Source organism: Anarhichas minor, unplaced genomic scaffold (genome assembly GCF_050575085.1).
Source record: "Anarhichas minor isolate MPS153535 unplaced genomic scaffold, ASM5057508v1 ptg000040l, whole genome shotgun sequence".
Classification (NCBI taxonomy): domain Eukaryota; kingdom Metazoa; phylum Chordata; class Actinopteri; order Perciformes; family Anarhichadidae; genus Anarhichas; species Anarhichas minor.
Genome location: NW_027466486.1, coordinates 6,893,564 through 6,912,755, shown reverse-complemented (window position 1 = coordinate 6,912,755; position 19,192 = coordinate 6,893,564). Strand labels below are relative to the sequence as shown.

The 19,192-nt window shown below is 41.1% G+C and overlaps 1 protein-coding gene across 1 annotated transcript; it reads right to left on the bottom strand.

The window, feature by feature from the left end:
- Nucleotides 1–570: 570 nt before the first annotated feature.
- Nucleotides 571–7,897, bottom strand: dlk1 (delta like non-canonical Notch ligand 1). The gene is made up of 6 exons (XM_076108586.1): nucleotides 7,874–7,897; nucleotides 7,488–7,560; nucleotides 7,227–7,290; nucleotides 6,596–6,726; nucleotides 5,327–5,468; nucleotides 571–1,357 (listed from the first exon to the last, which is right to left on the bottom strand). The coding sequence occupies exons 1-6, from the start codon at nucleotides 7,880–7,882 to the stop codon at nucleotides 571–573; spliced, it is 1,206 nt and encodes a 401-aa protein (XP_075964701.1). The 5' UTR covers nucleotides 7,883–7,897.
- Between the last annotated feature and the right edge of the window lie 11,295 nt (nucleotides 7,898–19,192).

Below are 19,192 nucleotides of genomic sequence, written 5' to 3'. Positions count from 1 at the left end.
CCATTAGCAATGAGCTGCCGGCTCAGCCGTCGCCATGTTGAGAACCGTGAGAGGCAATGGAAAAGCTCCCACTCTCTTAAAATCCACCTTTTAACAAATCAAAAATCACTAGTATGATTACTTAGATTAATTACAAATACTGAAAGAAAAGTAGTCTAGGTTGCATGGGCTTTGTTAAAAAATCAACTTAATTTCTCCCTTTTTTTTATTATTCAACTCATTATTGTATTCCAAATCAACATGTTACAAAGCAGTTGAATCATGATTGTGAAATCAAAAATACACTACAATGACATATTTTTACCAGCCATCAAAGTAGTACATCTTTTATAATTTCATACGTTTTAAATGGGTAGTTCTCAACAGTACGATATAAATTAAAAGTGTACAATCCAGTGTCATGGTTAGTCCATTAGATTATACATTCCAATATATTCCAGTTTAGTCCAGTATCTCTCACTTTAACAACACAACTGTACAACAGTCATAGTATTTTCTTCGTAACTATTTTTCAACATTTACTATTAAACTCCTTCCAGAGGGATAGCGGAATAGGCAGAGGTGATTTAATCAGATGGAGGTGTAGTGTCTCCCAAAGCTGGTGAGTCTAATCTTCTCCGGCAGGATGACGTGAACCGAGTGCTCCTGCTCCTCCTGGCTCGAGCTGCCGGCTTCTCTCAGCAGGTGTTCCCTCTGCTGACGAACAAGCTGGCTGTACTTGGCATTAGCCAGCCACGTCTCACAGCGGCCAAAAAACACAATGCCTGTAGTGCACAATATAACCACGCAGGTGAGCAGGGCCAGCATGCCGAAGCAGATGAGTTGGCCGTGGGTGATGAGGACGCCGGGGGAGTGGACTGTCTCCTTGAGGGTGATCTTGAGCAGGTCTCTCTCGGGCGGTCTGAGAAGCTTATGGAAGGTGTGAGCAGGGAGGGAATAGTGCTGCGGTGTCAGTGCAAACACTCTGTGGTCCACCGGCTTGGCACCGACCGGCTTGGACCTGGCCTTCGGTCTGTGCTGCAGGGAGCATGTGGGACCTGTAAACCATTTCTGGCAAACGCACCGGAAGGTTCCATCAGGCTCACCAACACACATGCCCCTGTCGGCACAGGGCCTGCCGGTGCAGGGCGAGACGCTGGTGTCATTACAAGTGAAACCAGTGAAGCCGAGCGGACAGACACATGTGAAGGCCAGGCCGTGGTTCGTACAGTTGCCACCGTTGTGGCAGGGATTAGGCTGGCAGCTGTCAATGCTGATCTCACAGAAGTCTCCAGATGACCCAGGGGCACATACACAGGAAGGGTAACCTGCTAAGCCATCGATATCCATACATGTGCCTCCGTTCTGACAAGGAGAGCTGGAGGACAGAGCATCACAGAGTAAATATACAGCAGGGCAAATAATGCTAGCAATCTAGTGCACAGCTTTACTGCAGCATATTTTATCCTGTGTTTACAAAGCACCCATCCAAACCTATTTTACATAAATAAGATGTTAATGGAAGGCTTTCTAGTCCTAAATCCATAATTTGCAGGGTTCCCCAAGGGAGTGCCATGGGGTAATTTATTTAATTTTGTATTATATACATAAATCAGTTCAAATCTACCTGCTTTTGTGACCTTTTTTATGCAGACGGTGCTGCATTTGTGACACCAAATTAAAGCTACAAAGATGATCTTGTCTTCCCCAGCTGGCAGTGACATTACTTTAAAATAGTATTATTTGATTACACAAACACTGTTGACATGCTCATGATGTATGCCTGCAGGTGAGCTCGCCACATCTCCCCTGCTCCCAGGAGCGCTCTTTCGCTGCCGATGGCTTTCTTTAAAAAAAAAAAAAAAAAAGAGCAACTAAATCCCAGAGTTATGGAAGTAGTGCCTCCACCCTGGAAATTCCAAAGATGCCTCTAGAACGTGAAAACAAATATCAACATGTGCAGGGCAGGGAGAAGGGGGACTAGTTGTGTCGATCTTCAGCTGATTTTCTGTAACCAGTGTAGCATTACAATCACAGCACAGCATAAGCCTTTTCTCTGGACTTGAAATCTGAGAACGACATCAGGTGAATCAGTGTTTCAAATACTTTGCACTAAAATGTCAAGGTTAGGACCTGTTTCCATCAACAACACTAGTAAATACCCATACACATTGGTTTTCAGCTGAAAAAGTGGGTTTAGTTAATCTTATCTGTAGCATTTACTCCAAGACACTTTTCTTGGACGCCATAGCCTCTTCCAAAGCTGCTGCCACTGTGGTGTCTCCTCCCCTCCTGCCTGTCAACGTATTGATTAATACAGGTAGACTAACGTGTAACTGAGCAAGAATAAGCAGCTACGCTGTGAGGTACTGTAAGTAAGTGAACAAGGTTGGTTGTCGGCACTTTGTGTAAGGCTGATGTAAAGAGGTGGTTGTGGAGTCAATAAACCTAAAAGTACTCGGTTTATCATGAGACAATTGATTTGCTGCTTTAATTACAAAATGTTTGGCATGACTTAAGTAATTGATTCAATCAATTGCTGTTGCTGGTTCAAGAATAATACACTTATTGATATTACAATATATATTTCATTCATTTTGCCAAATGAAACAGTGTAAAGTAGAGTTTCTGCAAATGAAAAAACCTGTACCAGTAAAAATATATAAAAGGAGTCTGCAATAAAGCTGCTGCACCCACATGTGCAATATTTCTGATTAATGCTGCCATGGCTCCCAAATCAATATCTTTTAATAGCAGCATGTGTCATTACACAACAAGTCCCTAACATTGTGACTTCTTGAGTCAACAGAATAATAGCTCTGGCATACTTTTGAGACATCTCCGGTGTTTCATAGAGGAGCTGATTAATGTTACATCACACAGGCCTTTTAATGGAGATGAATTCCCCTGGAATACAAGTCCACTCATCACATTAGAAAATTATAATAAGACTCTTATAATAAGATGATTCTTCAAAGGGTAGGAGGAGAGTTGTCCGTGCACTGACACATGAGCTGTAGTAGACTATTGACTTTTAGATGTGTCATGTAATAACAAGGCAACCTCGCAGAGAACAAACATGGTGGGGCTCAGAGTCTGGAGAGCTGTGTCAGCTAGCTGTGTCCTCGGAGAGTCCTTCATATGTATCTGATGGACAGGAGGAGAACGGATCGAGCCTGTCTTTAAAGGAATGAGCCACTGTTTTTGTTGTGGACGCTTTGCCTGAAAGCAAAAATTCAAGATGTAGTTTTTGTTTAGACTTATGGTACACACTGCCAGCTACTGCTTGTCAAGGGGAGAGCACAATCAACATCGCTGCTGCTGTGTTTATTACAAAAGGGAGCTGGAAAATGAATTATCTGAACAATCCTTGAAAATTCATGCCGACAGGAAAATAGTTTTGGCTAGACAAGCATAGTACAGTCACACTTTGCTTTTACCGTTTGCAGTGTTTTGCATTTGCTGACTGAAAGAAAAGGCCGGCCCTAAACATGCCGGAAGTTACAACTTTCACTTCATAAGTGTAGGGCGACTGTGAATCAGTGGTAGAGTGGGTCGCCCTTCAATCAGAGGATCTGCTAGTACATGTTGGTGTGACAAGGGTGACAAGCCCGAAATCCTGTCGGGGTGCTCCGAGAATTTTATTTTAAATATGAGCTTTAAAATGTAGCATTCTGGTGTACTCTGAGAATAAAATGAAGTGATAAGACAATATTTACTTTAAGCAAAAAACTAATTTATTATTCAGTGATTAATCAGTATTTCAGCTCTAGTTGAACAGCTGACTAGTTAGCTTCTTTTTTTTTTTAAATCAATATTATTATTATTAATATTAACCTTTATTTAGACAAAATCCATTGAGACCGAGGTCTGATTTTCAAAAGTTTTAGTCATATAACAACAAAGATAGCAAGAGTAGCGAGAACCATCGCCTGTACAAAATAAAGTGATTCGTTTTCATTGAAACCTGTTACTGTATGGCTTCATATTAACTTCCACTGTTACTCATACCTGCAAACTCATAAGAGGTGAAAAATCACCACGAAATCACCTCATTCTACTTTGAGTTTAAAAAAGAACATGCAACCAGATCCGACTGTGTTCCGGTTTAACGTTGATGAGTGACTGCGTGCACTGAACACGGGGGGGTTACTTGGCAACTCGAATTTTCAGCTCCCTCCACTGATTTTCTATGTTAAGGTCCGGAGTCTGATTAGGCTTCTTTGTTAGTGGGCACTTACAAAATCGGCAAGGGGTCAAATAATGATACTCTTTCCTCTGTATGTAGCATTGTTGCAAATAGAGCACACGTGACTAACGTGACATTTGGAAAGCACTTATAATAATAATACATTATTATACTACAATCATTTCTATAACTGTAACGACAGCCAGAGCTGCACTTCTCACCGGGAGGCTGCCTTTCAGAAACTGTTAATCACGAACGCCCACGCCAGAAACGGAACACTCTCAATACGTCCTACTGTGTAAGTTATTGCTTGCAGGCTTTCTGATAATTCACCTTACTTTTTTTCCCTAAATTGCGATAATAACGAAAGTTAACAGTCGACAAAGTTTTGCATGCAGTGTACGTTATCCTTAACACAGCAAGTCTGAACTGTAACGGTACAGAACGTAACTTAAACTAAATGAAGACGCTGTAAGCTAAAGCAATAGGTAAATGTTGTGTTCACATCTTGTTTCTGCTGTCCCTATGTGGCCAAATAATAATCAGTAATTGCATGTTTTAGGTATTCCCCCTGCCCTGAGTTGATGCACCTCTAGTGCCAATTTGCGTCAGGTGCTTGAAGCCTGCCTGCAGGTTCTTTTGTTGCCTTTGTTCAATATCAACACCATGTTCTTAGCTTTTTATGCAGTGTCTTAGACCTACAAACCAGAAAAGTCAGCCCTCAGAGTAAGTTGACTTTGTGAGAAGTAATAATGAGCTCGAGCAAGTGGAGTTTCCCTTCACAAAGTTGGAAACTTGCCATTTCGCACATGCTCGTGTTTGTGGGGGAATCAAATCAAAGGGAACCTCTCTGCTTGTCTTACAAATGTGCAAACACACTCTTGCTTCTTACAAGTCACAACAACTAAACTGGCTACAGTTTTGTGCAGTGAGGAAAAAAGATCACTCAATATTTCCTCTGCTAGCAGCCTGCTATTAGGAGCTACCTATACATGAGCCACAGTGTGAGGTGGGTTCGATTGGATCCCTTGGGGATACAAAGACAGCTGACAGACACTGCATTGATTACTGCTCCTAATGACAAACAAATTGAGATAAGGCTGGAAAGCATTGGAGTATTCCTTTACTAAAATAGAACCTCAAAAAAGGTGCCGGTACCTGTTTATGAGACACAATCCTCTCTTCGGTAGGCAGTGTTGACCATCATAGCCATGGGGACAGATGCACAGGTATCCCCCCTCCCCTGTCTCTATGCAGGTGGCATTACCAACACAAGGCCCGGATGAGCAAAGGCGAGGATCTGTTGTTTTAAAAAAAAAAGACAAAAAATCATGCTGTTTATAGATGTCGTGTGCTCTCGCTCTCACTTCCTGTCTCTCTGCCTGCTTTCTCCCCTCTTCTTTGTTTCCACTTTCACGGCTCCCCGCTGCAGCGTCTTGTCACCGAGAACAAAAGTGAGAACATAACCGACAAAGTTCCACAGGCAAGCAGCTCATAGGCTCAAACAGAATAAGAGATTCACTGTGTGAGCTGAAGCCAAAAAGGAAATACTTATTTTAATGTTCTCTCTTTATTTCTTATAAGAGGTTACCCGATAGTGGATTTTTAAAGGCCGATATAATAACGATAGTTTGCAGCAGGAAAAAGCTGATTAATTGGACTATATATGCTTGGCTGGTTTTGTTAAAAGAATATCTCAAATGATCTTTATATAGTAAACATCTAAAATGCATTTTAAACTCTGTTGTGCATTATGGTTGGAGTAGTTGGAGTTATTATCAGGAGTTAATCATATGCACACAGATATTTTCAGCAGAAATGCACCTCATTATGTCTAATGGAGCCGCAATGCAAAATGGTGATGTACGTCCCCGTGTGACTGGTGACGGCTGCGCAGTCATCAGAGCCCAGTTCCACCGACAACGTGGTTTATAACGCGTCCTATCGGCGCTTATTAATCGGTCGACCTCTGCCTATTATTGCTTGAGTGGCAGCAGGTCATTTCCATGCGATAATGTTCATTGTAGATACTATAGCAATTATAATCAGTGCTTGATTTAAATAGTGTGTCTGAAGTGGAAATGTGACTTTTATATTGCTTCAACATTTAATTCTCTGCAGCCTCAATGCATCAATCTTGAGGTTTTTCTATCATGTGTCTTGCATAATAGCTCAAAAGCAGCAGTTTATAATTTGTGTATGTGTGTCTTCAGCTTTCATCATTGAGCCATAATTCTTCTTCGCTTAGGCAGATCTTATCTACTCTAGCTTTGCCCTTCTAAAAATACAGTTAACTATTCTCCAGACACTGGCCTCATTCGATGGCAACCTGCGTGTCCTCGGGGCTCTGTGACTCACCCTAACCTTTGGTATGGGAAAGTGTTTGAGGCAGAGATGCGAGTGTCAGGGGAGCTTAATGAAACTCACCTCGGTTACACAGGCTGCCCACCCAACCTTCCTCGCAGACACATTGCCATGCCTTCTCACATGTGCCGTGCAGACAGCCGGGGAAGGGCAGGCACTGGTCACAATTCTCTCCTTCCCATCCTGGTTTGCACCTGAAAGAGGGAAAAAGGGAACAATCCTGAACTATAAAGATACCACTCACAGAGCTTTGCAGTCCTGCTCTTGTCCCCATAATGTCTGCATGCTTTTCCCTGAAAGTGAAATGACAGTCGTGTTTGATCTGCATTATGCAATAATTGGTTAAATTCCCAAAATACTAGCAGAGATTAATTATTATTTTGGCTCAAGAGTAGATACAGTAGCATTTGCCAGAATAATATTTTAAACTGGGCATGCTTTGCAACCAGAAGCGTTTGTGCTATCGGTTCAGATTACAATGCTTTTTACTGTTCAAACAAAGGGCTGATTTGGCAGTTGATTTAACACAACATAAGTGACAAACAAATCTAAAAAAACAGCAGAAGGATCCAGTTGGATTGTGATTGCATTTCTCTCGGGGACATTTACAGCTCCAGCGATTTATGGAAATAAGGTCACAAAAGCCCACTGGGTAAGCTTTCATCTACATAGGAATCTGGAGTCGTTTTAGTACCTGCACTTCCCTGGCTTCTCACAAAACCCATTATATGTGTTGCACCCTGCTCTGCATTGCCAACCTTTGAGACGGAAAGAAAGGGACAACATCTGTTTCCATAAAAAACACACATAAAACATTCACAGCAATAAAATATGTATCCGTTATACTTTCATTCCACGCACAGAGTAAATCGGTTCTGAAAAATAGTTTTTTTTCACGACTCAAATGTGCGTCTCTAACAGTTCTCTCAGTGGACTGATCGAAATCTGAGATTACCTTTGGCAATTCCCGTCACGACCACGATCAAGACCACCGCTGTGAGATGCATCGTAATATCCAGCAAGACCCCCTTTTGTCCTGCGAAATATGAAATGGGAAGTTGCAAAAAGAGCTCTCTTTGTGTGAAGAAGCGATGTTTTTACACGTTACATATATGACATTACTCAAAAGTTCGTTTTAGGAAAAGAAAAGAAACCATAAATTGAGAATTCAGAGGAAATGGCAGAGGAAATTCCTTGAAGAGATCATGTGCAGTAACCTATTTATGAATGGCTTTAAAATGTAGGTTATTATAGTGAAAATCACACTGCAAATCTAAATACATTTTTGGAATAATTTTGTGTTATCCTTTTCTTCTGGAAAAAAAGGCCTAATTGACGCACCTGAACCATATGCGTCTGCACCCAAACGGCATCCATTACGCACGGGCAGGAAAGAAGAAAAAAACCGTTTCATTTCAAAATTAACATTTTCATCTCGAAAACCTTTTTAACTTAAAGAATCTCGTGGCATCCGCATCGTTGCCTTACCTATGTCGCGCCGGCGCTCTGTTTCCAAGTGGCTTCAGTCATATTTCACTGATTTGACTTTTTTTTTTTAATCCAAGCGTCGCGCTGTTTAATAAAGTGACACTACAGGTGATCGAGAGCTCCGGCTCGCTGGAGGAGGACCTGGAGGTTTTAACGGGACTGCTGCATCGTGCGGCGTCCCAGTGCAACACGCTCCTCCCACCTAATGAGGGAGAATGTGCGCACCATGTCTGACCCCCGAGAGGGAAGTGCTGTCCTTGTAGAGAACATTAGGTGCCTGTATGCTATAAAGCGTTACTTGGTACCTTTGGAAAAGTATTTCAGGGAAGTGGTCCCAGCAAGTTATTAACGTTTCCATCACAGCTTATTTCTTTTTTATTTTCCAATCGTTATTTTAAATTCTTTATTAAAAGACAATCCAATCTCTCTGTTCCTCTGAGACTCTGCAATGAGTGGATGAAGTATTCAGATCCTTTTCTTCAGTAAAAGAAGCAATACTGCAGTGTGAAAATACCTTAATATCAGTCGTCTATTAGAAGTACAAATATCCATAATGCATCAGAATTGCGTCTCTTAATGTTATATTATTATACATTATAGTTTTGGATTTTAAGTGATGAAAAATGATCAAATATGATTCATAACGTGTATCAAATTATTACTGTTGTAGCTTGTTGAGGTGGAGTTATTTTTTTATCTAATCTAGGTTGTAACAATTAATTTTATTTCACAAGATGTTTATTTTTGAAAATCCAAAGTAACTATTGATTTCAGATAAATGTAGTGGAGTAAAACATGTGGCTGTTGGATGTAGCGGAGTAGAAGTATGAAGTAGCAGAAAATGGGGGAACTCAAGGAATGTACAAGTACCTCAAAATTGTACAGTTTGTGAGTTAATGTTCTTACATTTCACCACAGATCTCTGCTGACCACCGCTGTACCAGCTATAATGAAGCAATTCAGACTCACTCGTCCCCCATTTTGAATTGAATGACTTCCCTTACACAGCCCCTACCTGTCATACATAATGCCCTATTCTTGTCACGGGGCATGATGAGGACTCAAGCGCAGACAGTCAGAGTAGGGGGAAAAAAAGGTCTTTAATAGCTCACAAACAAAAACAGGTAATCCAAGGACAAGACAAAAGACGAGGGGAAAAATCCGGCAGGACAAGGCAGGGCAGACAGACTGGGAAACCGGGAACAGGATGAGCAAAACGGGCGGGTAGGTAGGAAACAAACACAATGATCTGGCAGTGAGTGAGTGAAAGACAGGGGTTTAAATAGTGAACTAGACAGAGTGAACAGGTGAGACTAATGAGCTGATGAGGTGAGTGTGACTGGCAGGTGCACTGAATAAACTGATTAGGTGAGTGAGGAGCTACAGAAAGAAACAAAGACACAGAACACACAGGGCAAAGCCTGATCGTGACAATTCTATTCTTAGTCCACTTATTGCTGTCCACAATGCCCCCTCGTCCTTCCCATGTGCAGGTAATGGTATCTTCCTTTCCACAAAATACATTACTTCTAGTCTAAGGGAGCTAATTATGAGTTTCAGACATTATGTGATCAGCAATAAAGATCTAGAAAATGGTGGCCGAGAAGGCATCGGGGGAAATCTACCACTGTTTATCTCTTTGATTTTACAAGTGTGAGCTGCAACCTGTGTCTTGTAGAGGTTTTGTTGGTGTTTGTGAAATAAAACCAGGATGAATGTGTTTCCATGTTTGGTGTATGATAAATGACGGCACAGATAAAACCTCACAATTCCAGACATTACCACTTTTCCCGGCTTAATGTTACAAATATGTCATCTTGAGCAGACAGTTCTTGATGACACAGGTGTGCGAGTTTGGCGTCTAGACAGCGAGAGCACAAGGGATACATATGAATGCCAATGAGTAAGCAAATCAATTTTATTTTTTCAATTGAATGGGGGTAAAGAGAGAACCCCCCCCCCCCCCCCCCTTTCCTTCTCACACAGAATCAATCTGCATTTGGCAGAAGACAGAAACAAAGACATGCATTATAAACACCACAAGCAGCTGTGAGAAGAGGAGAAACTGATAAGTCCCCTCAGATTTGATATCATCTGTTGAGAGGTCTCCAGTCTCATACCTCCCGCTTTAATTTGGCTTGTGTGTCTTTTTTTTCAAACCCCCAGAGACGGAGCTCATAGCTGGGGCGTGACATTGCAGCTGTGATGTGATTCCACAGCTACCAACCTGATCCACATCAGTCAGTCCTTTTTAATGAAATGTCTGAGGTTTGTATTTGCTTCATTAAACTGAAGGAGTCAGCCATTGATTCTTTTTCTCTTCCTAACACTGATGTCATCTGGTATCTGAGCTTTTATCTGCTCCAGTCCAGGTTTACTCCAGGACATCATGGATCTGTGTGTGTGTGTGTGTGTTTCTTTGGGTCTGTTATGATAGTTTAAGGTTATATTTGGTTCCCACACTTAGAGAAACTGTACTGTATTTGTGTAAACATATTGTATATGTTGGTCTGAATGTGCCCATTATAGCTGAGATGATTAGTTTATTGATTAGTTGGTTGACAATAAATTGTTTTGGAAATTTCTTAACTAACAAGAGTCTACATTCAAGATAGTGGCTCTTAGAGGCCTTAAAGGTGCAGTGTGTAGGATTTGGCAGCATCTATATGTGAGGTTGCAGATTGCAACCAACTGAAACTTCTCCCCAGAATGGCCTTATCAAGAGCCAGTGTTTGGTGTGTCCGTTCTGGGCTACTGTAGAAACATCTCAGCCGGCTCCGTGAAGAGGACCCGCTCTATTTATATAAGCTGCTCATTTGAGCTAAATGCTAAAATCAGCATTCATGCTCACCATGGCACTGCAAACATGCTGATGTTTAGCAATATAATGTTTACCATGTTCGCCATCTTAGCTCAAATTTGATATTTAGCACTAAACATAAAGAACACCCGAGAAATAAAAGTATTGGACAAATAAAAATGTTCACCTGATAATGGAGGTATAATTGAAAGGTTATAGTATCAAAAAAAAATCAATGTTTGCGCCTTCTCAAATATAAATATATGCAGGATTTATTATTTTTCCGTTACAGTAAACTGGATATTGTTTGGACAAAACAAGCAATGTTAATATATCAACCTGGTCAATTAATTAAACAAGAAAGTAATGAACAGATTAATCGATTAGGAAAAGAATCATGAATTGCAGCTCTAGTCTGTGTGTGCATTTATGTGATTTAGATCCAACTGCCGTCTGATCTGATTTCCAGTAATTATGCATCTGCAGGGAACGGGGGTTTCACTCAATAATACAGGAGTCTTATTTCTAATCTCTGTGAAGGTCAGTCCCACACTGAGCACTTTTCTCCACACAGGTGAGGAAACATTACATGCCATAGGGGCACAGTTGGATCTGCATATTACCAGTGTAGATTGTTTAATTTCAAGTCCACCAGGGATTGGAAATATACTCATCGGAATTCTTAACACGCAGATGCAAAATGTGGAAAAGTCTATCAGCGCTCTCTAAAATCTGATTAAAGAAATCCCCATTCAGTCCACACCAGCCAGGGTTTTGATACACATCTTTTCATTCAAACTCTCAGACGGCCATGTTAGCTTGCAGGAAATGGATCTTGGGGTACTGAATTCTAAACACAATTAGCTCGATAATAACATGTGGTGTGACTGCCCAGTTCTCCCTGTCTACTGGCTGTCAGGCAGATCATTAGCCGGGTGGAGCTCAACAGGGCTCACTTACGCACATGATGCACACAACAGTAAATCTGCCAGTACACAATAAATATATATATTTATATATACCCCCCAGAAACAAACGCACAAGTGCATATAAAGGACACAATTGAGTTTTATATTGGTTGGAGCATCTGGTTATGCTTTGGATTACAGCCCACAAATTAAGTACTTTGCAGAAAGCGAACACCGGTGGGATGCTTACTGGTTATATAGCAATGGGTATAAAGTTGTTAGGGAGGACATAGAGACAAATTACAACGTGATTACTTTTTGAATTACCCAGTGCATATCGAGTCATAACAGGTACAGACAGGGAACAGATTGTTGTCTGTATCACTTATGAATAGTTCTGCTCATGATGCATGAGTGTTTCACTTGGTAAACAAAATCTTTATTCAAAGTTGATAAAAATATGATATATTAACGTCTTTTGAGAAGTTCACTGCACTATTCTTCATACTGTGTCCCGGTAAAGTTTGTATCTGAGTGAAAGCCCAAAACTACATCATCAGTTTATCATAACATAACTGCTGCAGCTGTGGAGGTTCATCCTTCTCCCCAATCGTAGTCTACTGTTTTGTTCCCCATCATAAGCTGTATGACTCACAATATGGAGGAGACTGTGATCATTCTTATGTGTTCAAGGCAACATCAGTCTTGACTTTAAAACAAAATTGAACAAATAAATACATAGATATTAATGAACTGAATTTGTATTTATTAAAATAATGGTATACGATACCAGATCGGCCTGTTATTGCCGATACCCGATCCAGCTGTACTTGACTTTGATTTGACTTTGTTGGTATCGCATATGTAGCCTTCTAACTGTATTTTGCAGTCACCTGAAGCATTATCAAACATCTGTCTACTGTCTTACGACTGATTTGAGCATCTTCCCCTTCATAAGAGCTAGAGAAACAGTAAATTGTGCCAAAGACCTGAAACGACTGTAGTACTGCCAGTGTGTTTAGTGCCTTGTCACTTCAGGGGGACTCGGAATCACACGGGAGAGTCTCTTAAAGTTGATAGACAGAGGCAATTTCTTCAGTCACTTTTGGTCTCTTGATACCAATTTTTCATTGTCATGACAATTTCATAATTCCCCATGATCGCGGGACACTGTCAGCTTCAGTCTCTGTTGGTAACAGGCCGAGAGAGAGAGAGAGGAGATTTGTGTGATATGTTGGCTAATTCTATATTTTGCCTTCCCGACTTCTAAATACAGGCAGTAATTAGTCACAAAGGACAAAACTGTGTCTGCCTTCGGGGATGAATGGCTTATTTAATTCCACGGCTAGGTGAAAGGTGAAAGATAAAATTGCTGTCACTTCCTCTGTGATTTGGCTCCTCATTTCTCCTCAATTCTGCAGTGTGACATGTACTTCAACAACTGGGATACATGTGATTACCAGAAAGGATACAGGGGACATTGTATCTCCTTCAATAAGGTAGTTCTACAAATGCTACATTACTCACGAGTACAAAGCACCTCAGCTCCGGGAAAGATGCTTTTAGTGCCAAACAACGACAGTATACACACCACAGTCAAGGTGCACTTGGATAATGCATCACTCTCTTAAAAAAAGCTTGAGTTCCCCTGCAGAAATCTGGGATAGTTGCTGGAAACGGAGAGCACATTTCTCTCTTTCAAATATACCAATTATCTGGAAGGTGGAGTAGAGACGGTCTCTCTCCCTCTGTATATATACCATATGTTTTCCTGGCACTATCCTCAGGGCTAACTGCTCCGTTGCCTCGGCCTCTGGGATTTCGGCAGAACTTCAAGCACCTTCAGCTTCGCCTTTCATGCCTGCGCAGAATCTTCCCCCAGAATATTCTCATGAAAGAAAATGTGTGAGGCAAACCATTAGCCTTAATATTATTTCCAGTTCCTGCGCGAATTAGCAATTAAAGCGTCTGTCAGCAAACTGATCGAGACTCATCAATAGTTTTTTACTTTTTACACACATGCTGTCCAATGTCACTGATGTGTCCTTTTATGTCTTGTAAATCTATGGCATCTGTTGTTGCCTTGTGTTAGTAGGTCTACATTCCTACATTAGTATGCAACAGTTGTTGAATATTGGGGGGGGGGGGCGATTTAAAGGCAATAATGAGTCATTTGGTTGTTGCATACCGATCTGCAGGGTTCACACAGGATGATTAATATCCTATAATGTCAGTTCCTTTGCCTGCTGTCTTGTTAATGGTTATGCCCTGTCATCGATTATACACACATGAGCTGTAAAGTCACTTATATTAAGCCCCTCTTGCGCTGGTGTTACATCACTTAGAAGTTAACTATGTGCAGAACAGGGTGTAATTAATCTTTTTTATTTTAAATGAAGGGATTTGTTTTCGTCATGTCCTTTTTAGCTTCGCCCACAACAAAGTGCTCCTCCAGCCATAAAGTGCTTCAAATACAACCCGATGGTTCTCTGGCTTTTTGAGGAGCCATATAAGATGTTAAGGAATTAGATAAGTCCATTAACCGGTGCTGTGCCACTTAATACATTCTGTCAAGAGTGTAATGTAGGAATTGCACACAATACCGTTCTGTTTGGTGTTGACGCTGGATCTCCAATGTTGCCATATTAGAGGAGAAACATTCAAACATTGATCGCATAGTTTTTTCCCATTGTTTTAATCATGTTTAAAGCAAAATAGCTGTTAACACCTGCATTACATCAGATTATTGCAACAAAGCAGTGCCCTGCTTTTGTGGCTGGACAAAAAGCAGCTATAAATACTAACTGTGATCAGCAAGAGGCGGAAACTAAATGAGGATATTTGTGGAATTTGCCATCTGCTCGGATGCGAGTCTGTGTGTGGAGATGTTAACTAAATGTCATTAATGGAGAAAGTGCAGTCGTTATCTCCATAGCAACTGTAGCCTCTCATTGTCAGCAAGGCACTGAGGTGGTGAGGAAGAGGAGGAAGCAGAGGAAGAGGAGGAAGCGGATGGAGAAGACTGATAGTTTGTGAGAGAAAGGGAGCAGCCTCAGAGAAAGATCGAGAGAAGGGAGAGAATGAGGGTAAAATGGCAGACGTAGAGGAATGACTTCACCTGATGTTGTTTTTTTGTCTCGTTACCATGGTAACAGGAGGATAATGCCGCGGTATCTTTCTGGCCGTGTTGCACCTTTGATAAGGGTTTGCATCAAGAAAGGGATCGCCTTTGGAACCCGAAAAGGAAAAAAGTGTGTGAAAACCTAAAGTGTTGCAGGCACAGAGGGTCGTCAAAGTGTGAATTCACGCTAAATCAAATACGGCAGAAACAGGCTGCCACGCCGCTCTGTCGGGGTTTTAAGTAATGAGTAAATGTTATATACTATATTAGGCTATACTGACTATTAGTCACAGAACAAAGGATGTCCTGTTATCAGTGATTTACTGTAATGCTTCACACGGCACCAAGTTTAGAAAGGGATTCCTTGAGCACGGTTTTGCACAGAGTTTGTTTTACCTCTTCAACGTCATTCAGCTTTGCTGTTAATGGATCCGTCTGTTTGAAATCAACACTGACGTAAGAATCTCTATTACATGACATGTTTTTTTTTGCAATGACCACCCCTCATTGCAAAGACAAATGGATGTGATCAGCCTCATCGGATGCTTTGATTTCTCTCTTTGTCATTTTCAGACAGGTTTGCGAGTGTGTACAGTATGTGGGCATTTTTTTGGTATATTTCCGTGCATGCATTCCTGTGTACGGTCTGTATGGCAGTGTCCATGCAGTAGTGTATAAATGTTGAAGTGTTCGTCTGTTACGGCCTTTTGCAGAAGTAGAAAACCAAGGTGCAGAGCGAAATTGCCCAGGCGCTGCCGAGAGCTGATAGCCAGGCACTGAAGTAAACAAATACCGGAACTGACAGTCAGAATAGTAAATAGCCCACAACTTGCTGACGGAGTCTGCTATATATTGGTTTTCCCCAGGCATAGATAAAACACAACCTTTTGCTGCAAACTAACATTGCCGCTACATTTTTCAATTTATGTAACTGATTGCTCAAGCTCAGTTAATTTGTTGGCAAATATACAAAAACTTTTAAAGCGGTAACATAATTCTACCTCCGTCTACACAGCCGACGCCTCTTTAGTTGTGGTTTATTAATGTGAAGCATGTTCGTGTGCCTTGGAGGTGCTCTACCACCACATATGTTTGTCTCCTAATATAATAGAGATTAATGGTGTTGTTGTGGCGCTCTGTGTCTGTCTTCTTCCCCCACTCCTAGTCTTCAACTTCTATCCATTATCAGCCTGCATCCAATTCAAAGACAGAGTGGGAGAGGAGCCGACGGACAGAAAGGAAAGACCTGAGCTCACACAACAATAACAGGGCGCCTACAATGGTACTTAAAGCGAGGATCACTCATCCAACCTCTTTGGCCCTTTCTCCTGCGTGACTCATCTTAAATAATCTGACGCCTTCTCTCACACAGACTATAAAAGAAATCCTCTAGACAAAATCCATAATGTTGTTTGGCACAGGCGTTAGAAGCTATATTTAAAGCTATAATGTACTGCAGCTTTTACTTCTCCTTAAGGTAAGAAATGTCATTCGCCTCCCGCCCTCCTCCCTGTGTCACCTGATCAAAGACAAGTCTGAGCATCTGTCACACATCCCGAGGAGCCAAACAAGTTTAAGCATCATCCTCTTTGCTGAGACTGAGGTAACGGCATCCATAAAGCCACCTGCAGGTGTTGAAGAAGCAGGCCACGAGCACGGGCAATCTGGAAAAAACTGGGCCATCTGCTTTAGTGATGGCTTGTGATTGCTTCAAGATCACCAGTTGTTTTCTGTGAAGCTGATCAACAGCAGCTGAAAGTGTCAGAATGAAGTGCACATAAAATTCAGGACAACAAAATAAATTGGAAGAAAATAAACTATTTCTGTTCGACCAAAATAGTACCCAAAATGAGGAGTGGAATAGTTGTACTGTTATCAAAATGACGGTAAAATATCTCAGTAAACTTCATACACACATTCACACAGCTTCTCTTTAACGTCTCTTTACTCAGCCATTTAAACCCTAACTGTCGCTGCCTAAAGGTACAATCAGTAATCAGTAAAGCATTTTATAGGTTCTTTGTACAAATTGTTCAAGAGTGTTGTTCATCAGTGTCAATCAAATGTTAAGTGTCTTCTGAGATTTCCAGCTTTTCTAACAGGAAGAGCTCGGCAGACTCTCTGGTTTTACTGAGGATCTTTTCTGGTGCGTGGATGCAGACTGCTTGCGCTGTCCTACATCTTTTGTCAGTGGCTGAAATGCATTTTTGGAAACAAACCATACATAACATGTTTATCGTTTAGCTTTAAAGTTAATGGTCGGCAGATTTTGTTTTTCATGGGATTACAACACCGCTATTTACCAAACATCAAAAAAATAAAACATGCATGTTCTAGTAAAATATACCAAAAACAGCATCAGTTCCAACATAATTGATGTACTTTTGCTTTCAAATCACATATTTATATGAAAAACGTACCAATAGAGTATTCACTGATTAGTAGAATAAATAAAGGGATTTTCCTCATCTCCCTTCCTCACTGGCTAATTTAAACGTTACGATACAACGTCAGGTTTCAGCATTACGCAGTAAAATATCTCAATTAGGGACATTAAGATCTTCACCTTCTAATTATCAGGAAAAATAAGTATTGATTTGTTTTCAATTGAGTTTAGCACCCCATCCACTTAAAATATTTACACAATTCCAAATCCACTTGTGTTCATGAAATGGTGTGTTTCATTATTTATTATTGATTATCTGCTGCCATTGTAAACCTCACTTCCAAATGGTTCTGTTGAGCTGCAGGGGAGGAGGAGTCAAGCAGAAGATAAGATATTCCTACCCTCATCTAATTGAATCTCACCTTTCAGTAGAAACCTGTGGCTGCCAGCCCAAGGTTAAGCCAGTGTAGATATTGCCTCTCTGCTCGCTCTCACTCACTACAATCCCTCACTATGAATTATTCACATGCACGGTCACAGCTGAAAAGAGGCCAACGCAGGAGGAGATAAACTCAGCCCCTTGGATCAAGCTACTGTATATAAAACATTCTTTAGAAAAGCACTTTCGTCCGTAGCACTTTTCATCGGGTGTATTTTGTGTTTTATGAGCCCTCTCTATCAAATCCACAACATACTTATGAATGAGATGGTGTCCGGTTCAGACAGTTTTACGCCCCATACTGCTTAGGGTCGCAGATTGTAGTCACGAGTTTCCTGAAAATGTTACATCAATTTCTTCATCATGCGAGACGGGAACCAAATAATGAGAGTGGCACTGCTCCTCCAACTGTAACCAACATGATGGACCTAATTTCCTCGCTCGTTTTCCCCATCTCCCATGATGCAACTAGCCAACCAAATGAAAAATGAAATGATACAAACAGCAAGATTGTGGAATAGCAGCAGTGGTGTATAAAGTACCCAAAAGCCATACCTGAGTAAAAGTAAAGATACCTTACTGGAAAATTACTCCAGTAAAAGTGAAAGTCACCTATTAGAATACTACTTGAGTAAAAGTATCTGATATTTACTGTACTTAAGTATCAAAAGTAATTTTCTGATATTAAATGTATTGGGCGACTGCTACCATCATAACTCCATCTGATCATCCACAAAATGACTCAAATATCAAAACATGATCAACACTAAAGCAGCACCGAAAGTAACAACCCAGTCATTACTTGAAACTGAAAAATGTCCTGTTCATCTTCAAAAGAAGTTGGTTTTCAAAATTGCGAGAATTCAGTCTCGCTCTTCTTGGGCTGAAGACTAGTCCTGCGATGCTAAATAGCCTTTCACAGGCCGCTGAGGCAGGTAGAGGTGTGTTCAGCTTCACAGACAGCTTGCGCACACCCTAAAATCTCACAACTGTCAACACTTCCTCAGCTCACTAACTCGCTAGCGATCTGTCTACTACACTAATTGTCTCATTTGATTTACGATAGCTAGCGAATGTTAGCCTAACATACACCATGTATAGCTAAATTAGAAGATCAGACACCTGTCTCCCCCCCTCCCCCGCCAAAGATATACTCCAATCCTGTGGGGATTAATCTTAATTTACCTCAATGTGTTTCCTGAGGTTGGATGGGGAGTTTTTGAATGCCAATATTTCAGTAGCTTTGGGTAAGCATAAGAGGCACTTCATCCGGTACGAAGAATCTTTCACTCCAACATAAGAAAACATTTCTCGCAAATATGGCCACGGGTGTTGGTCTTCGTCACCACCGTCGTTTGTTGCGGGAGTAGCAGGTGCTTCCATTTCTGCTTCCATCATGAAATCAGTCATCGTAGAGTGGAATTCTGCTCATGTAGTCGCTCGCTAGCTAGCATCCTGGGCATCACTGGGAATCAAAACACCGCGGCTTTGAGAGCACTTTGTTTGCAATTGTGCATT